This window comes from Scyliorhinus canicula, chromosome 3 (genome assembly GCF_902713615.1).
Source record: "Scyliorhinus canicula chromosome 3, sScyCan1.1, whole genome shotgun sequence".
In the NCBI taxonomy this organism is placed as follows: domain Eukaryota; kingdom Metazoa; phylum Chordata; class Chondrichthyes; order Carcharhiniformes; family Scyliorhinidae; genus Scyliorhinus; species Scyliorhinus canicula.
In genome coordinates, this window is record NC_052148.1 from 178,414,183 (window position 1) to 178,429,390 (window position 15,208).

The following is a 15,208-nucleotide window of genomic DNA, read 5'->3' on the forward strand; positions in this document are numbered from 1 at the left end:
GAGGATAATGTTAAAAATCTACACTGGAGAAGGGTTTTGTTGGGGGGGCCATTTTGATAGTGCAATTAAATGGACAGATGGCAATCAAAGGAAATTATCCAGCAGTAAAGGGAAGAGCGTTTTTGGAAAAAATGAGATTAAATTGAGATGAAGTAAATCTCATGACTGATTCCAAATCAGACCAACCCAAAAAGTGGTGAGCTGGAAAGCATGAAGGCTATCTCCGTAAAGCTGAAGATCAAGGGAGAAAGTCGGGCGAAAGGCTAGGTCAGTGCCGTATGCAATCCGACCGGAGGTAGAGGCGGAATTAGAACGGCTGATCAGAATGCAAATTCTTGAACCCGTTAACGCCGATCATATCTATGATGGAAAAAAGATGGATCTCAACGCATTTGTGGTGATTTAAAGTCACTGTTAATCCTGTGCTATGTGCAGAGCGGCTCTCTTCTCTTCTCTTTCTCTCCCCCGCCCCCCCCATTAACTTATTTGCTGGAGGCTAACACTTGAAGTTGATCCAGTCTTTAATTGAATATCTGGAGCATGTCATTGACGCCAAGGAACTGCATCAGTTGACTGCAGAAGTTGCTTTCGAAAGTCAAAGCCATTACCGTGGTACCCACACCTTATGTCAACCAACTTCAATTGACTTCGGTGTACCAAGTTACTGTAGAGGTTTTGTGCCCAAAATGGCAACTATTCTAAAACCCTAGCACAATCTACTGTGTCAAATTAGAAAGTGGAAATGGGGGAATCCATGTAAGAGAGCATTTGTGCAAGCCAAATAGGTGCTACTCAAGTCAAACGTCCTGACATATTCGATCTAAATTTACCTCTGGAGTTAGCATGGAACGCATCACCTATGGAGTACGGGTGGTGGTTTCTCACATAATGCCCATAGGTGAAGAGAAGCAGATGGCCTTCATGTTGAAGAAGAAGGCTGAGGACTTTGAATTAAGGCAAAAGCAGTTTTGAGCAGATGGAGAAAGAATCCCAGAAATCATTTTTGGGATAAAACTATTCCACCAATTCCTGTCTGAGGAAATTCACTTTTTTATTGCCAGACCATTGTCCGCTGACTGTTTTTCCACTTCATACTGGGATTCCATCACTTGCAGTGAGCAGAATGCAGTGGTGGACTTAAATATGTACTCCTGTATCTGCAGGACAGGTGAAGAAACACACCAGAAGTGACCCAGTGCTGTCAGAAGTTATGGGCATGGTGCTTCAAAGAAAGACTTGAGGAGCAAACCCTGAATTAAAGCCATATTCCACCCGAAGATGCCCATACAGACTGGTTATCTCCTCCTGGGGAATGAGTTATAGATACAGGTATATAATAATCTTCATTGCAGTGTTAATGTAAGCCTACTTGTGACAATGAAGTTACTGTGAAAAGCCTCTAGTCGCCAAATTCCGGTGCCTGTTCGGGTACACTGAGGGAGCAGTCAGAATATCCAAATTACCTAAACAGCACGTCTTTTGGGACTTGTGGGAGGAAACCGGAGCACCCGGAGGAAACCCACGCAGACAAGGGGAAAACGTGCAGACTCTGCACTGACAGTGATCCAAGCCGGAATCTAACCTGGAGCTGTGAAGCAGCAGTGCTACCCACTGCTACCATACTGCCCTGCTGATCAGGAACAGCTGGGAAAGATCAGGAACGGGGGAAAGGCCGGCACCGCTGCTCTGACCCAGAGGTCCTGGCGCCATCTTCCCACTGCACTGCCTTCTGGATGCAGCAAACGAGGAGAGGACATGGTGGGGTCTTGCCATTTGCAAAGCAAAGCAAAACACAAAGGCTTTCAGAAATAAACAGGATGGGAGGGGTCTTTCCTTCACTCTCCTATTCTTTCCTTTTTACAGATAACCTAATTAGGGTGGTGGGGGCACCTGGGTGGTGCCCCTAATGCTTTTTACATTCTTCCCCTTTTTTCTTTGGAACTGAGCTTCTCGACCAACTTTGATTGAAATGGAATTTGCCATCACACTATTCGCTTCTTCTGGGACCTGTGTATACTTTTCAATGTAGTTGATGCTGACAGATGTTGAAGATGTAGAGGGACGACTGCACGAGATGGCTCCTGCTATTTCTTTTTTCCCTTTTCTCTTAGTTTCAGGGGTATTTTATTTTGAAAACCCACATGATTAATAGGATAAGGATCGTATATGTCCAGAAAAGTCTAAGGGGAAAAAGGGAGATTGTGGAAGTTCATTGATCGAATCAAGGCCTCTCTGAGCTCGGCAGCAGGGCAAAATGGCAGAGACAGCCTCTGAGGCTCCAGCCGTACCACTAACAGCTGAGGTGCTTTTGAGTATCTTGGCGAAAGAATTGGACAAACACTGGCGGGTTGTGTCAGAGGACCTCTGGTAACCGATGGAGGAGATCTTGGTCCAAATCCGTGTGGCTCTGGAGAACCAACAAAACTGTGATAGCCCATGGAGCCACGATAAGGGATATGGAAATGGCCCTTTTGAGACATAGTGGTCAGATTGCCTCGCTGGAAGTGGAGATGTCTCTGGTGGCTGGGCGGATAAATTGCTGAACGACAAGGTAAATGATTGAGAATCTGTCCAGGAGGAAATCATTCAAATTCTGGGGCTTCCAGCGGGGATGGAAGGCCCAATGTCCACTGAGTACTTTGTAGAGATGTTTGGGAGGATGGTGGATTTGCGTCCCCTCCTGAGTTGGACCGAGACCACTTTACACTCCTGAAAAGGCCTCGCTCTGAGGATCCACTGCGTGCAGTCATAATGAAGTTCCACACCGTCAAAGAGAAAGCAGGTTTTAAGATGGGCGAGGGAGGATCATAAGTTCAAATTGCATGGCCACGGCATCAGGTTTTACCGAAACGTGGGAGCTGAGGCTGCCCTATACAAAAGTGGAGTCTGATTTGGTGTGCTGAACCTGGTGTGGGTAAGAGTGACTTTTGAGGGAAAAGATCATTTATTTGATGTGCCGGGAGAGGAAATATCATGTCTAAAGATGGGTTGGGTGCGGTGTGATTGAGGTTTTGAGTGGTGGGGACAGACATGTTGAATTCTTGGGGTTTCATGTTTATTTTTGCATTATCATGTTCATGTTGATTGAAATGTTTACCATTGAGCTTGGGGTTCAGTTTCACGTGGAGTTCTGTTCTGATTGTTCGGAAAATACATTTGGACTCTGGAGCAGAATGGTTTGAGGTTTTGGTGGTTTGCTGTTTGTAACCACTTCACTCTACTTGGGAGCCTCCCTGCTAGTCTAAGAATTAGCTAACTGAAGTGGTGCGGGAGGGTTGACTGCAGCTCATTATAGAAGTTTTTTACATAATGAGATTGGAGTTCTTGTTTTGTTTAGGGTTATTAGAAGTGGATTTTAGTTGTATGTGTTCACTGCTTCTATTTGTATGCTACTATGAAGGCCAGGACAAGGGGTGTGGGGATACTTTGCTGACTGTGCTGGTAGCTGTTTCTTTGTTTTAGTCTTGTGATTTTGTTGGCGGTCACCTTGGGTGGGCCTGGTTGCTGTATCTGTTGGGTAATCTCTCTTGGTTGAAATGGCTGACTCTGAATGAGGGGGGACGTGCGAGACCCCCAATTTGTTTGGTCACCTGGAATGTCGGGGTTGAATGGCCCAGTGAAAAGGTCCAGAGTGTCCGCTGATTTTAGAGTTTACAGTCCAACTAAGTATTTTGGCAAGAGATTCATCTTCGGGTCAGAGACCAGAAAAGGTTGCGGAAGGGGTGGGTGGGACAAATCTTTTTCTCGGGCTTCGATGGTAGAGCCAGGGGTACAGTAACATTAATTTTAAAAGGGGTTCAGTTTTCTGCCGCCAAGATCTTGGCCGACCCAAAAGGTATGTTATTGTCTGTGGCTCTCTGGGGGGCACTCCGGTAGTTCTGGTTACTATCTATGCTCTAACTTGGGACAATACAAATTTTATTAATAATCTGCTGGCCTTGCTCCCTGATTTACATTTGTGTCAGCTTATTTTGGGTTGGGTCTTAAATTGTGCTCTAAACTCTAGTCTGGATCGGTCCACTCCCACATCGCTGACTCCATTAGGGGTGGCCAGAGCTTTGTTGTTTTTCATGGTACAGGCAGGAGGGGTAGATCCTTGGTGCCTGGGTGATAAAGATTTTAAATTTTTCTTGCATGCTCATGTGATATACTTGCATATCGTTTTTTTTCGTGGTGGATAGGTCTCTCTCCTCACTTCTGTGGTGGTGGTTTGTTACTCGGCGTTCATGATTTTGGACCATGCCCCACACTTAATGATCTATATTAGTGTCATAAGTAGGCTTACATTAACACTACAATTAAGTTACTGTGAAAATGGCACTAGCAGGTCACTCCCAGCATCCACCATGGAGATTGGACACAATATTGTTAACGGACAAGAAATTTGTAAACCATGTACACCGCCATTGGGGAATATGTAAAATTTAATAAAAGTGGATCAGAAAGACTTTACGTCAGCAATTGTTGGCCAATATATGTCACCTGCTTGATGTTGTCCTTTTTCACTCCTCGGTACCCAAACCGGAGGTGATTGTTTCCCCCCATGCCGAAAAGGCATTTAATAGAGTGGGGTGGGAGTATCTGTTTGAGATTCTGGGAGGTTTGGATTTCGCCACAAGTTTATCTCCAGGAATTGACCACTGTATAGGGCCCTCACTGCTGGTGTTCGTAAAAATGCTCTGAACTGGGCTGCTTCCCGTTGAAAAGGGGCATGAGACAGGGGTGTCTTCTGTTTTCTTCGGGAATAGAACCACTTGCTGTGCACTGAGGTCCTCTGCTAAGTGGAAGGGGTTAAATCGGGGAGGAGTGTCCCTTTACACAGATGACCTACTCTATATTGCGGACCCAGTGCTGTCTGTAAATGAGTTAATTAAGTAGCTTGGGAGATTTGGCTCCTTCTTTGGGTACGAATTGAACTTGGGCAAGAGTGAATGCATCTCGGTCAGCCCCCCGGGGAGGAGAACCCAACTGGGGACGCTACTTTTTGCCTTGCCAAGACTAGCTTCTGTTATCTGTGTGTCCGGGTGGCCCACAATTGGGCCTCGCTTCATAAATTCAATTACATTAGTCTGTTTGGTGTAGAATTAGTGGGGTAACCTGCCCATGCCCTGGCAGGCAGGGTTCAGGCTATTAAAATGAAAGTACTCCTGAGATTTCTATTACTGTTTCAACGTCTCCATTTTTCTCATCAGGTAATTTTGTTGTTGTTGTTGAAGTCAATACATTAATGTCTTATTTGAGCGGGATAGACTTAAAGATCCGTGGGGCTTTGCTCCAAAGCGATGGCCAGTCTGGGACTTCTTTCTACCTAATTTATTGTTTTGCATTGGGGCAGCCAATATTTAGAAGATGGGTTTGTTCAGTAAACATGGGGCCGAATGGAAGCACACTCCTGCATGGTTTCTAGCATTGGTTCAATAGGAAGCGCATCATTACCTTTCTCTCTGCTAGATTTCCCCTGAATCCAGTGGTGGTGTCCACCCAGAGAATCTGGAAGCAGCATTTGAAGTTCTGTTCTGTCTTTGCTGGCCTCCATCTACAATAACCACCTTTCCTGTCTGTGGGTTTGGACTAAGTTTAAGTCAGGGGAGGGGAAGGGTTTGGAGAGGTTTTCAGACCTGTTTGTAGAGGGGAGGGTTGCCAGTTTTAAGGAGCCGGTGAAGAAATTCCAACTGGCTGGTTCCAGTCTTTTCAGATACTTTCAGATTCTTGATTTTTCGCTCAATGCTTTTCTCTCCTTTCCCTTTGCACCACCTGTTCAAGAGGATTTTATCTTTGAGTGGGGGCGGGGGTGAGGAAGAGACTATTTTTGCCTTGTATGGCCACATCCTTTCGCTGGAGCCGGCTCCATTGAGGCAGGTGAGGGTGAAATGGGAGAGCGAGTTGGGTCCCTTCTGGATGATGAGGTACGGAATGAGTCCAAAAGGGTCAACTCCACGTTTCATGTGCTTGCCCAAGTCTTTTACGATGAAGGTGGGTGCACAGGGCGCATCTAACTCGAGCAAGGATGAGTGTTTTTTTTCTGTGGTGAAGGGCAAGTGTGAATGTTGCTCTTGGGAGCTGGCTAATCACATTCATATGTTCTAGTCTTGTCCCAAGTTGGTAAGCTGTTGGACCTCTTTCTTCAACACCATATCAGAGATACTAGATGTTGATTTGGATCCATGTCTGCTGATGGCTTTTTTTGGGGTATCAGACTCGCTAGTGCTTCAGATGGGGCAAAGGCCCTGCCTTTGCCTTATTGATAGCCAAGAGATGAGTTTTGCTTGGGTGTAGGTTTCCTACTCTGCCCAATGCCTCTGCTTGTTTGGGTGACCTCATGACTCTTTCTTACATTTGGAAAGGTTAAGTATACTAATAGAGGGTCAGCGGAGGGGTTCTATGTAAGATGGCAGTCTTTTTTAAGGACTGTCAGCTGTTAGTGGGATTAGTTTAGTTTTTTGGGGTTAAATTGATGTGTACTTTGCTTGTTAGTCCCTTTGTATTGTATAACTTTGGTTAACTGTTTTGTATAGTTGTGTTTATTTAAATTTTTTAAATTGTTTTTTAAAATGTCACGGAAAGGCGAAGGAGAAAAGCCTGCCAGCTGTTAGTTTCTTTCTTCCCTTCTTCCTTCCTGAAACAAGAGGTCTGACAGATGTGATACACCAGCAGTCTCCAGAATTCATGTTTGAGATTTGATATCACAATAGGCCTTTGTTCCTTTGTACATGTTATACAGATTTCAATATACTACATGGGAAACAAAGGTTGAATTCAGTATTGGTTTCATAACTTTGTTTCACTTAATGCACGGTCAAAAGGCCAATCCATGTGTTTATTGTTTATAGCTATAATGCACAAGAAAATATTTATAATAATCATTGCAAAACCACTTGTTATTTTAAACTGCTTTTGTTGGTATTCTGTCCTCCATGTGTTATCTGACCTGTTTGGAAACCAAAGTTGTAAATTAGCGAGAGCTTGTCTACTCAATTGCAAAGGCTCAGTGGGCATTAAATACCAGAGGCCCAAATCCAGTCATTTTAACCAAATAACTGGTGTTTTCACATGCTTTAAGAGAATAACGTACTCAAACATTACTATTCAACATCCCAATTATAATTAAACACAAATGTCTGCAGTCTTTGCAAATGTTTAGTTTATTCTCGATGATTCCAGAACCAAGTAAGTTGAACTGTAAGGAAGAATTGGCTATTCAAAATTTCTTGCAAATAGAACACTTAATTGAAATATTGAAAATAGAGAATTTGAACTCCGGTGGGGTTTTCTATGTTTTCAATAATTAAGAAATAATTTTCAATAAAAAGATGGAAAAACTTGTTGGACAGACTATCAACAAGAAAAGTCTAACATGAAACATTTGTAAATGGGTTCGGCAAGTTCTTGTCATCTGATTAATGATTGGATTGCATGTAGAAATACATTTATTTTTGGGGGGGGGGGGGGAAAGAAATGCTACAATTAGCTCCCTTACAAAACTGTTACCAAATCATTGTGATACTTTAGTGTATTGATCATCTTTACATTTGGCATAGTTGTTGACTGAATGTGAAATTGTTCAGGTGAGTTTTCGGGTGGATTCCCGCATTTAGCATTTCAGTTTCAAATTTTTGCATACACTGCAGGTGAGGAATATGGCCTAATTTGTAACTCTTGGTAAATAAATAGTTGTTTTTCTTGTCTGTTAGCTGCTTTGCATTACTGTTTTTCAGACTAAGTCCAAATAGTCTTGCATCTTAATTACAAAAATATTTACCTGCACAGCTATTTCTTGCCGCTATTTCTTGCTGTCTACTGTCATAAAATTCTAGAACTTGCAACAGAGATCATTCAGCTCATTTGCACCTTCTGTACATAGTTCTGTAAGTTTCTCATCCTTAAATGCATGTCCCACTCCCTTTTAAAATGATTTGTGAAATCAGCTTGCACCACCTTGTTCAGATAGAACCAAGTCCAATGAAAGTGGAAAAAAAAGTCATTTCTTCTATCTTGATCTTTTGCCAATCTTCTAAATTTGTGGCTGTTTGACCCAGTGGGAGCAGTTTTTTATGTATAATTTATTAAATCCTCTGATTTTTAAATCTCAATTAAGTCACCCAATAACCTCTATTCCAAGGAGAGCACTCCTAACTTTTTCAACCTGTAACTGAAGTCCCTCATCCCTGGTAAACTGTCCTTTACCCCCACATTCTTTCTGAAGTGTACCCAGAATTTTCAATATTACTCCAGCTGAGGCTTAACCAGTGGCTTGTAAAATTCTGCCAGGGATTACGTGGCTTCATCTTTCTATATATGTATAAAGCCAAGTAACCCATGTGCTTTTTAAAATCACTTATCAACTTTTTCTACCACCTTGTTTAAAGATTTATGTTTACAGGCATCATCTGCACTTTTCAAAATTATGCCATTTATAGTTATTGTCGTCTTATTCATCCTCCAAAAGAGAATCACTGCATTGCTCCATGTTGAACTCTTATCTGCCATGCCTCATCCAGAATAATGAACCCAGAACTGACCCTTGGGGAGCACTGCTGCAAACCAACTCCCAGTCTGCAAAACATCCATCCACCACTGTGTTACTTATTTGTATGGATATTTACAAAATCTGGACAGAGGCCAATGTTGTAACTTGTGTAACTAAGTAGAAATCAGTCCTAATGGATCCCGGAAGTTCAGTCATTTTGGCTAAGCTGTCAATGTACATGATTTAACAAAAGCATTAAAGTAGGTGCTCTAATAGCTCAAATGATTTTATGTTAGCCTCTCAACTGATAGTCAGATTCCAATTTCAGACTTGACTATGTTACCTTGTTATTGCTGTGTGGTCAAATAGAAAATGAGGGAAATATGTTTTTGAAGAGACCTAGAAGGCTGCTAAAAGTTCCTTCTACTTTTGAAAAAGGTGCAGAGGCATTGACTATGATTCTGAATAATATCAGTAATACTTTTCAAAAGGAGGAGAGGCAACTTTGAGGTCATTTAACGAGATTGATTCAGAGCTGGGTTATTAGGTGATGGATTCACATGTTACAAAGGAACAGTGTGTTTGGTGTAAGACGCAAGATTTTAGTTTATCCAAAAAGCAATAATATTGTGGATTACATTTCTGGTAAAGACATTTTATAATGAACTTGACAGATGGATACGAGAAGGGATTGAGAGTTGTGGCAAAAATTGTGAATGTAGGAGAAATTGTGAACATAGGAGTTGATTTATCAAAAGATTTCTAGCTCTACTGCTTTTTTCCTGTTATTAAAAATAAAATTTTTGGTGGCACAGTGCTGCCTCACGGCGCCGAGGTCCCAGGTTCAATCCCGGCTCTGGGTCACTGTCCGTGTGGCGTTTGCACATTCTCCCCGTGTTTGCATGGGTTTTGCCCCCACAACCCAAAGATGTGCAGGCTAGGTGGATTGGCCACTCTAAATTGCCCCTTAATTGGAAAAAATGAATTGGGTACTCTAAATTTTATAAAAAATTAAATAAAATTCTTAACATTTGCTGTGATATTATCCAAGGCCACTGTTCACTTTCCAAAATTTAAGAACACCTGCTCTCTGCTACAAAAAAAATAACTGGAAGGTCATCTTGAGCTTGAAAAACGATTGCAAATTGTCGACTCCTTTGAGGTTCAGATTTGAAAGCCTGTTGCATGAAATTCAAATTGAGTGTCCGTTTCACACTAAAAGATTTAAGCTACATTTACTTTCATATCCTTAGCCTATTTCGCTATTATTGTGTGTTGACGTTCCAGATTAAAATATATTTTTCTTTCAATAGGAAGTAGAAACCGAGCAATACTTCAACCTCTTCCTGCCTGAGTTGAAGCAACGTGGATATGATGGGTTCTTCTGTCCGAAATCTCGTGCCAAATTAATGTCTGAGCAGGAAAGGAAGCATGTAGATGGATGTGCAATATTCTTCAAAACAGAGAAGTATGTGCAGACTGTTGGGCAATGTGCTGGTTAAGTCCCCGTCATCTGCTGTGGATTCCTGTTCTGAATCCAAGTTTAATCCTTGCCAACTTTATTTTGATACTAATGTACGTTGGTGACATTAATTGCAATAATCATTGGCATCTATAATGGCTGTCACGGTCAACAAAAGCCAACCAATTCAGAGTATAAATTTCAAATTCAGGTTTAAAAGAATATATCCACTAGATATAAACCTTTCTATTGGTGTTAAACTGGGCAGCATGGCACCGCAGTGGATAGCACTGCTGCCTCACAGCGCCGAGGTCCCAGGTTTGATTCTGGGTCGCTGTCCGTGTGGAGTTTGCACGTTCTCCCTGTGTTTGCGTGGGTTTCGCCCCCACAACCCAAAGATGTGCAGGGTAGGTGGATTGGCCACACTAAAATTGCCCCTTAATTGGAAAAAATTAATTGGTTACACTAAAATAAAATATATATATATTAGTGTTAAACTGATGGCTGTTTTGGTTTGGTACCTTCTAGGCAGTGAGAAGTTCTTTGACTAGCTGGTTTATCTCTTGCTGTGAAGGCTTCTCTTGCTTTCCAATTTGGTGTCAATAATATGCTTGTGATAAGAGAGAGAGAATATTGAGGGCATGTCATGCTAACCTGCAATTGCACACTACTGATAATGCTGTACCTAACACGGCCAGGATAAAGTCTGTTGCTAATCTACTTCACTAGCGGGTGGTAAGTATGCCAACAGGATCAAAAGTTGCAGGATTTGAGGAATAAGAAAACCAAGGTTTGCTGAAATTGGAATGAAAGGCCTAATTTATTTTCAGAAAAAAAGCACTGAATAAACATTTCATTGATCCGCAAGTACAGCATTCGTGTCTGAGACGTGACATAGTGAACTGCTAGGGATACCCTGAAAACATATTTTCAAAAAATGAAACGTCATCAGATACTTTAGTCCCATTTTGGCCTTTAACTCTGGGACCTGGTAGAACCTGGCAGTTCGACTTGAAAATGTAACTATTCTCGTGTCCATTCTGCCAGCGTTCATTTCCACCTCAATTTCATTAAAATATAACCAAATTAAATTAGTTTGAAAAACAATGGGGACCACAGGCACATGTACACACCCCTTGTTTAATTATGAAAATTAGAGATTCTGCTTATTTAGCCCTCATTCCTATACGTTAAGCATAACATTCAGGAAGCTGCAATTAGGAAAACTGCTCCATTTTTTTTCATGTAACGCATCAGAACACATTCAAGCAAGAAAACTATTTTGCAGGTCTCCAAGTAAGACGGTTTAAATGTTTAAAACATTGCAGAAAATAGCTTTGATTCCTGCTGTGTTTGAAAATCAGGTTGCAATTTGAAGAGAGCAAGTGCTGTTTTAAGAAATTAAAGCTCTAACTTTATTATGGGCAAAGATGTCTATTGATCAGTCCAGTTGAACACAACGTTTAATGAGTTGCAGATGTTTTGGTATATTGTGTGGTAACTCTTATTCAAAGTTCTGTGCTCTTTTTAAGCCATTGATTTGCGTTATGCCAGATTGTGGATGTCTCTGAGTAGCAATATGAAAGAAATTCCAGGATTGAATTTACACATTTAGGCTAGTGAAGAGAAGAAGTAGATTTTACTATAATTTTATAGTGTAAATCCACCCTTCATTAGTTAAATGCAGCATTGAATTGAGGGTGCCATTCTGCCTACAGTTGACCCACCGCTGTCTGGTACTATAGTCTTTGTGTAATTTGTATTTTGTTTGTTTATCCAGAATGGATTTGATTGCAGGCAAAGCTTCAGGTTATATCTGTAAAATCTCAGATATTTTGACCAGGGTATGAATTAAAAGTTTTACCCAGAGCTATGTAAACGGGTTTCATAAAATTCTGAATCTGTTGCACTATTTTCTACTCTATTTTCTTTTGTATTAGATTTAGAACGATCGGAAAATTACGGCGCAGAGAGCCAATTCAGCCCATTGTCTGTGCTGGCCAAAGGGGAAAATAAAACTAGCCACTCATTTTAATCCAACGTTCTAGCACCTGGTCTGTAACCCTGCAGGTTACAGGACATCAGACGCAGATTGAGGTATCTTTCTAAATTAGTTGAGCACTTCAGCCTCTACCACCAACTTGGGCAATGAATTCCCGTACCAGCCTCCCCGGACAGGTGCTGGAATGTGGCGACTAGGGGCTTTTCACAGTAACTTCATTGAAGCCTACTCGTGACAATAAGCGATTTTCATTTCATTTCATTTCAGATGCCCACCACCCTCTGGGTGAAGGTTTTTCCAATTACCTTAAATCTATGCCCCCTGGTAATTGACCCTTTAGCTCTGGGGAAGCAAATCTTCCCACTCTGTGCACTATCTGGCCCCTCATGAATTTGAACACCTGAATTAGGTCACCCCGTTTCCTTCTCTGTTCAAGGAAAACAACCATAGCCTATCCAACCTCTGCTCATAGCTGCAATTTGCAAGCCCTGATAACTTTCTTGTAAATCCTGTCTGCACACTCTCCAGTGCAATTATGTCCTTCCAGCAATGTGGTGACCAGAACTTTCCAGAAAATTCCAGTGTTTTTATACAGTTCCATCCATTACATCCTGCTTTTGTATCCAATACCTCTCCCATAAAGGAAGACATTCCACCTGCTTTGTTTTTAAAAATAAATTGAGAGTATCCAATTCTTTTTTTCCCAATTAAGGGCCAATTTTAGCGTGGTCAGTCCACCTAGCCCGCAAATCTTTGGGTTGTGTGGCTGAGACCCATGCAGACACGGGGAGAATGTGCAAACTCCACACGGCCAGTGACCTGGGGGCCACCTGCTTTGTTGACCACCATGTCCACCTGCCCTGGCACCTTCAAGGACCTTTGGACATGCACTCCCAAGGTCTCTCATTTCCTCAACTCCTTGCAGTATCTTCCCATTTATTGATTATGCCCTTTATTTGGCCTCCTCAAATGCAGTACCTCATACTTTTCCAGGTGGAATTCCATTTGCCACTCCTCTGTCCATTCAACCATTGATATTCCAGAGTCAACAACTATCCTCTTCACTATCATAGCCAATTTTTGTGTAATCTGCAAATTTCCAATTCATGCCTCCCACATTTGAGTCTAAATTATTAATATATGCCTCCTGTATGTTTAACATGCTGCAGATCACCCCTACTCTGGGTGTTCTGTGGGTTTTCATGGAGACTAAAAAGGGATGGGTTACAATACCTATCAATACATTTGAGTTCAAATACGTTTTGTTCTTATTTTAGATGTGTTAATTATATTTTGCCACTTGAGGGCACTCTAATTATTTGTGCAGTTTACTCCAAAGACTGAACAATTGCTGTACTACATTAGAACATTACAGCGCAGTACAGGCCCTTTGGCTCTCAATGTTGCGCCGACCTGTGAAACCAATCAAAAGCCCATCTACACTATTCCATTATTATCCATATGTTTATCCAATCACCATTTAAATGCCCTTAATGTTGGCGAGTCCACTACTGTTGCAGGCAGGGCATTCCACGCCCCTACTACTGAGTAAAAAAACTACTTCTGACATCTATCTCCCCTCAATTTAAAGCTATGTCCCCTCGTGCTAGACATCACCATCCGAGGAAAAAGACTCACTGTCCACCCTATCTAATCCTCTGATCATCTTGTATGTCTCAATTAAGTAACCTCTTAACCTTCTTCTCTCTAACGAAAACAGCCTCAAGTCCCTCAGCCTTTCCTCATAAGATCTTCCCTCCATACCAGGCAACATCCTGGTAAATCTCCTCTGCACCCTTTCCAATGCTTCCTTCCTATAATGCGCTGGCCAGAACTGCACGCAATACTCCAAATGCGTCCGCATCAGAGTTCTGTGCAGTTGCAACATGATCTCATGGCTCCGAAACTCAATCCCTCTACCAATAAAAGCTAACACACCGTACGCCTTCTTAACAACCCTATCAACCTGGGTGGCAACTTTCAACATGTATATCAATTTTCTGTTTTCTCCCGAAGTCCTGTTGAGGGTCAATCTTGGTTTCTTGGTACAGTTACACAGTATTAACATTGTTCAATATGAGGTCTTTCACTGTGGTTCATGGTTGTGTTTTTTTCCCCCTACTAAGTCTAGCGAAAGAACTTGTAGATTTGCTTGTGGTCATTCATCCACGTGTTGTATATAATTCATGGAGTTATTTTGGTGCAAAAAAGTGTAAAGGAGGTGACCCTGGAATTAAGCTGATTAGTGATACATTTATATATGTTTTAAAAATATGTTCTGTTTAATCTTCAAAATTAAGCCTGTCCAAGTTCGTCATATTGCTTGGAGTTGGAATGAAGGGTACAGTAGCCTCCTTTATTGCATCTGTCATTGTACCATTTCCTGCTATAGAAATGTGATCAGGTATTGAGAATAACTTCCAACTAGTTCAGTCATTCCTATTCAAAATGATGGGTCTGGATTGATTCTCTCCCCCAGCCCCAACCACCAATATGTTTCTTGGATGTGGGTGACACTGAGGTTGAATTTATTGCTCACCCTAGTTGTCCTGAGAAGGTGATGATAGACAACTTTGGCCTGTTGTAATCTCTTTAGCGACTATACCTCCACAGTATTGCTGGGTAGGGAATTCCAATATTTTGTCCCAACTGTGATGAAGGGTGGCAGGCGTTACAATACTTGCTGTTCACTGTATCTTTGAGAATATAATGGTTTAATTATGGCATCAAAAGTTGTAGAGTTTATTAAACCAACTTTGATAAATTTGCTATGATTTATAACTCCTATGTTCATTTAAAAATTTCCCCCCTTGCATTACTTCCAATCTGCCATTCTTTATCGTGTTTTATTTTCAAATTTATATCCCTCTAATTTTGAACTGTTAATTGAACATGTCTTTGTTTACTCTAATTATTCAAATATTTTAATGCCCTTTCTCTCCCTCCTTCCCCTCAGATTTGCAATGGTGCAGAAGCACACAGTGGAATTCAACCAATTGGCAATGGCCAATTCGGATGGCTCTGAAGCCATGTTAAATCGAGTTATGACAAAGGATAATATTGGGGTGGCGGTGCTCTTAGAGGTCCACAAGGATCTTTTTGGAAGTACGTGTTTTATGTTCTTAAAACTGCAAGTGAAAACAAATGAATTGATGTAGTTGGGTAAAGCCAGTGCATGTGATGTTTTGGCTCACTGCTCGGATGTTTCCTTTTTGCGGGATGATTTAAAATGTCTGGTTGGAATGTGTTTTCTTTTTTTAATGATGAGCTTAATTTT

At 41.5% G+C, this 15,208-nt stretch overlaps 1 protein-coding gene across 1 annotated transcript in view; it reads left to right on the forward strand.

Moving 5' to 3' along the window:
- The window catches only part of cnot6l (CCR4-NOT transcription complex, subunit 6-like), a 139,353-nt gene that overhangs the window by 94,581 nt on the left and 29,564 nt on the right, over window positions 1-15,208 (forward strand). Inside the window, exons 8-9 of the mRNA XM_038791816.1 lie at window positions 9,781-9,935; window positions 14,888-15,036. Coding sequence (XP_038647744.1) covers window positions 9,781-9,935; window positions 14,888-15,036 — 304 coding nt within the window. The remainder of the gene's footprint in view (window positions 1-9,780; window positions 9,936-14,887; window positions 15,037-15,208) is intronic.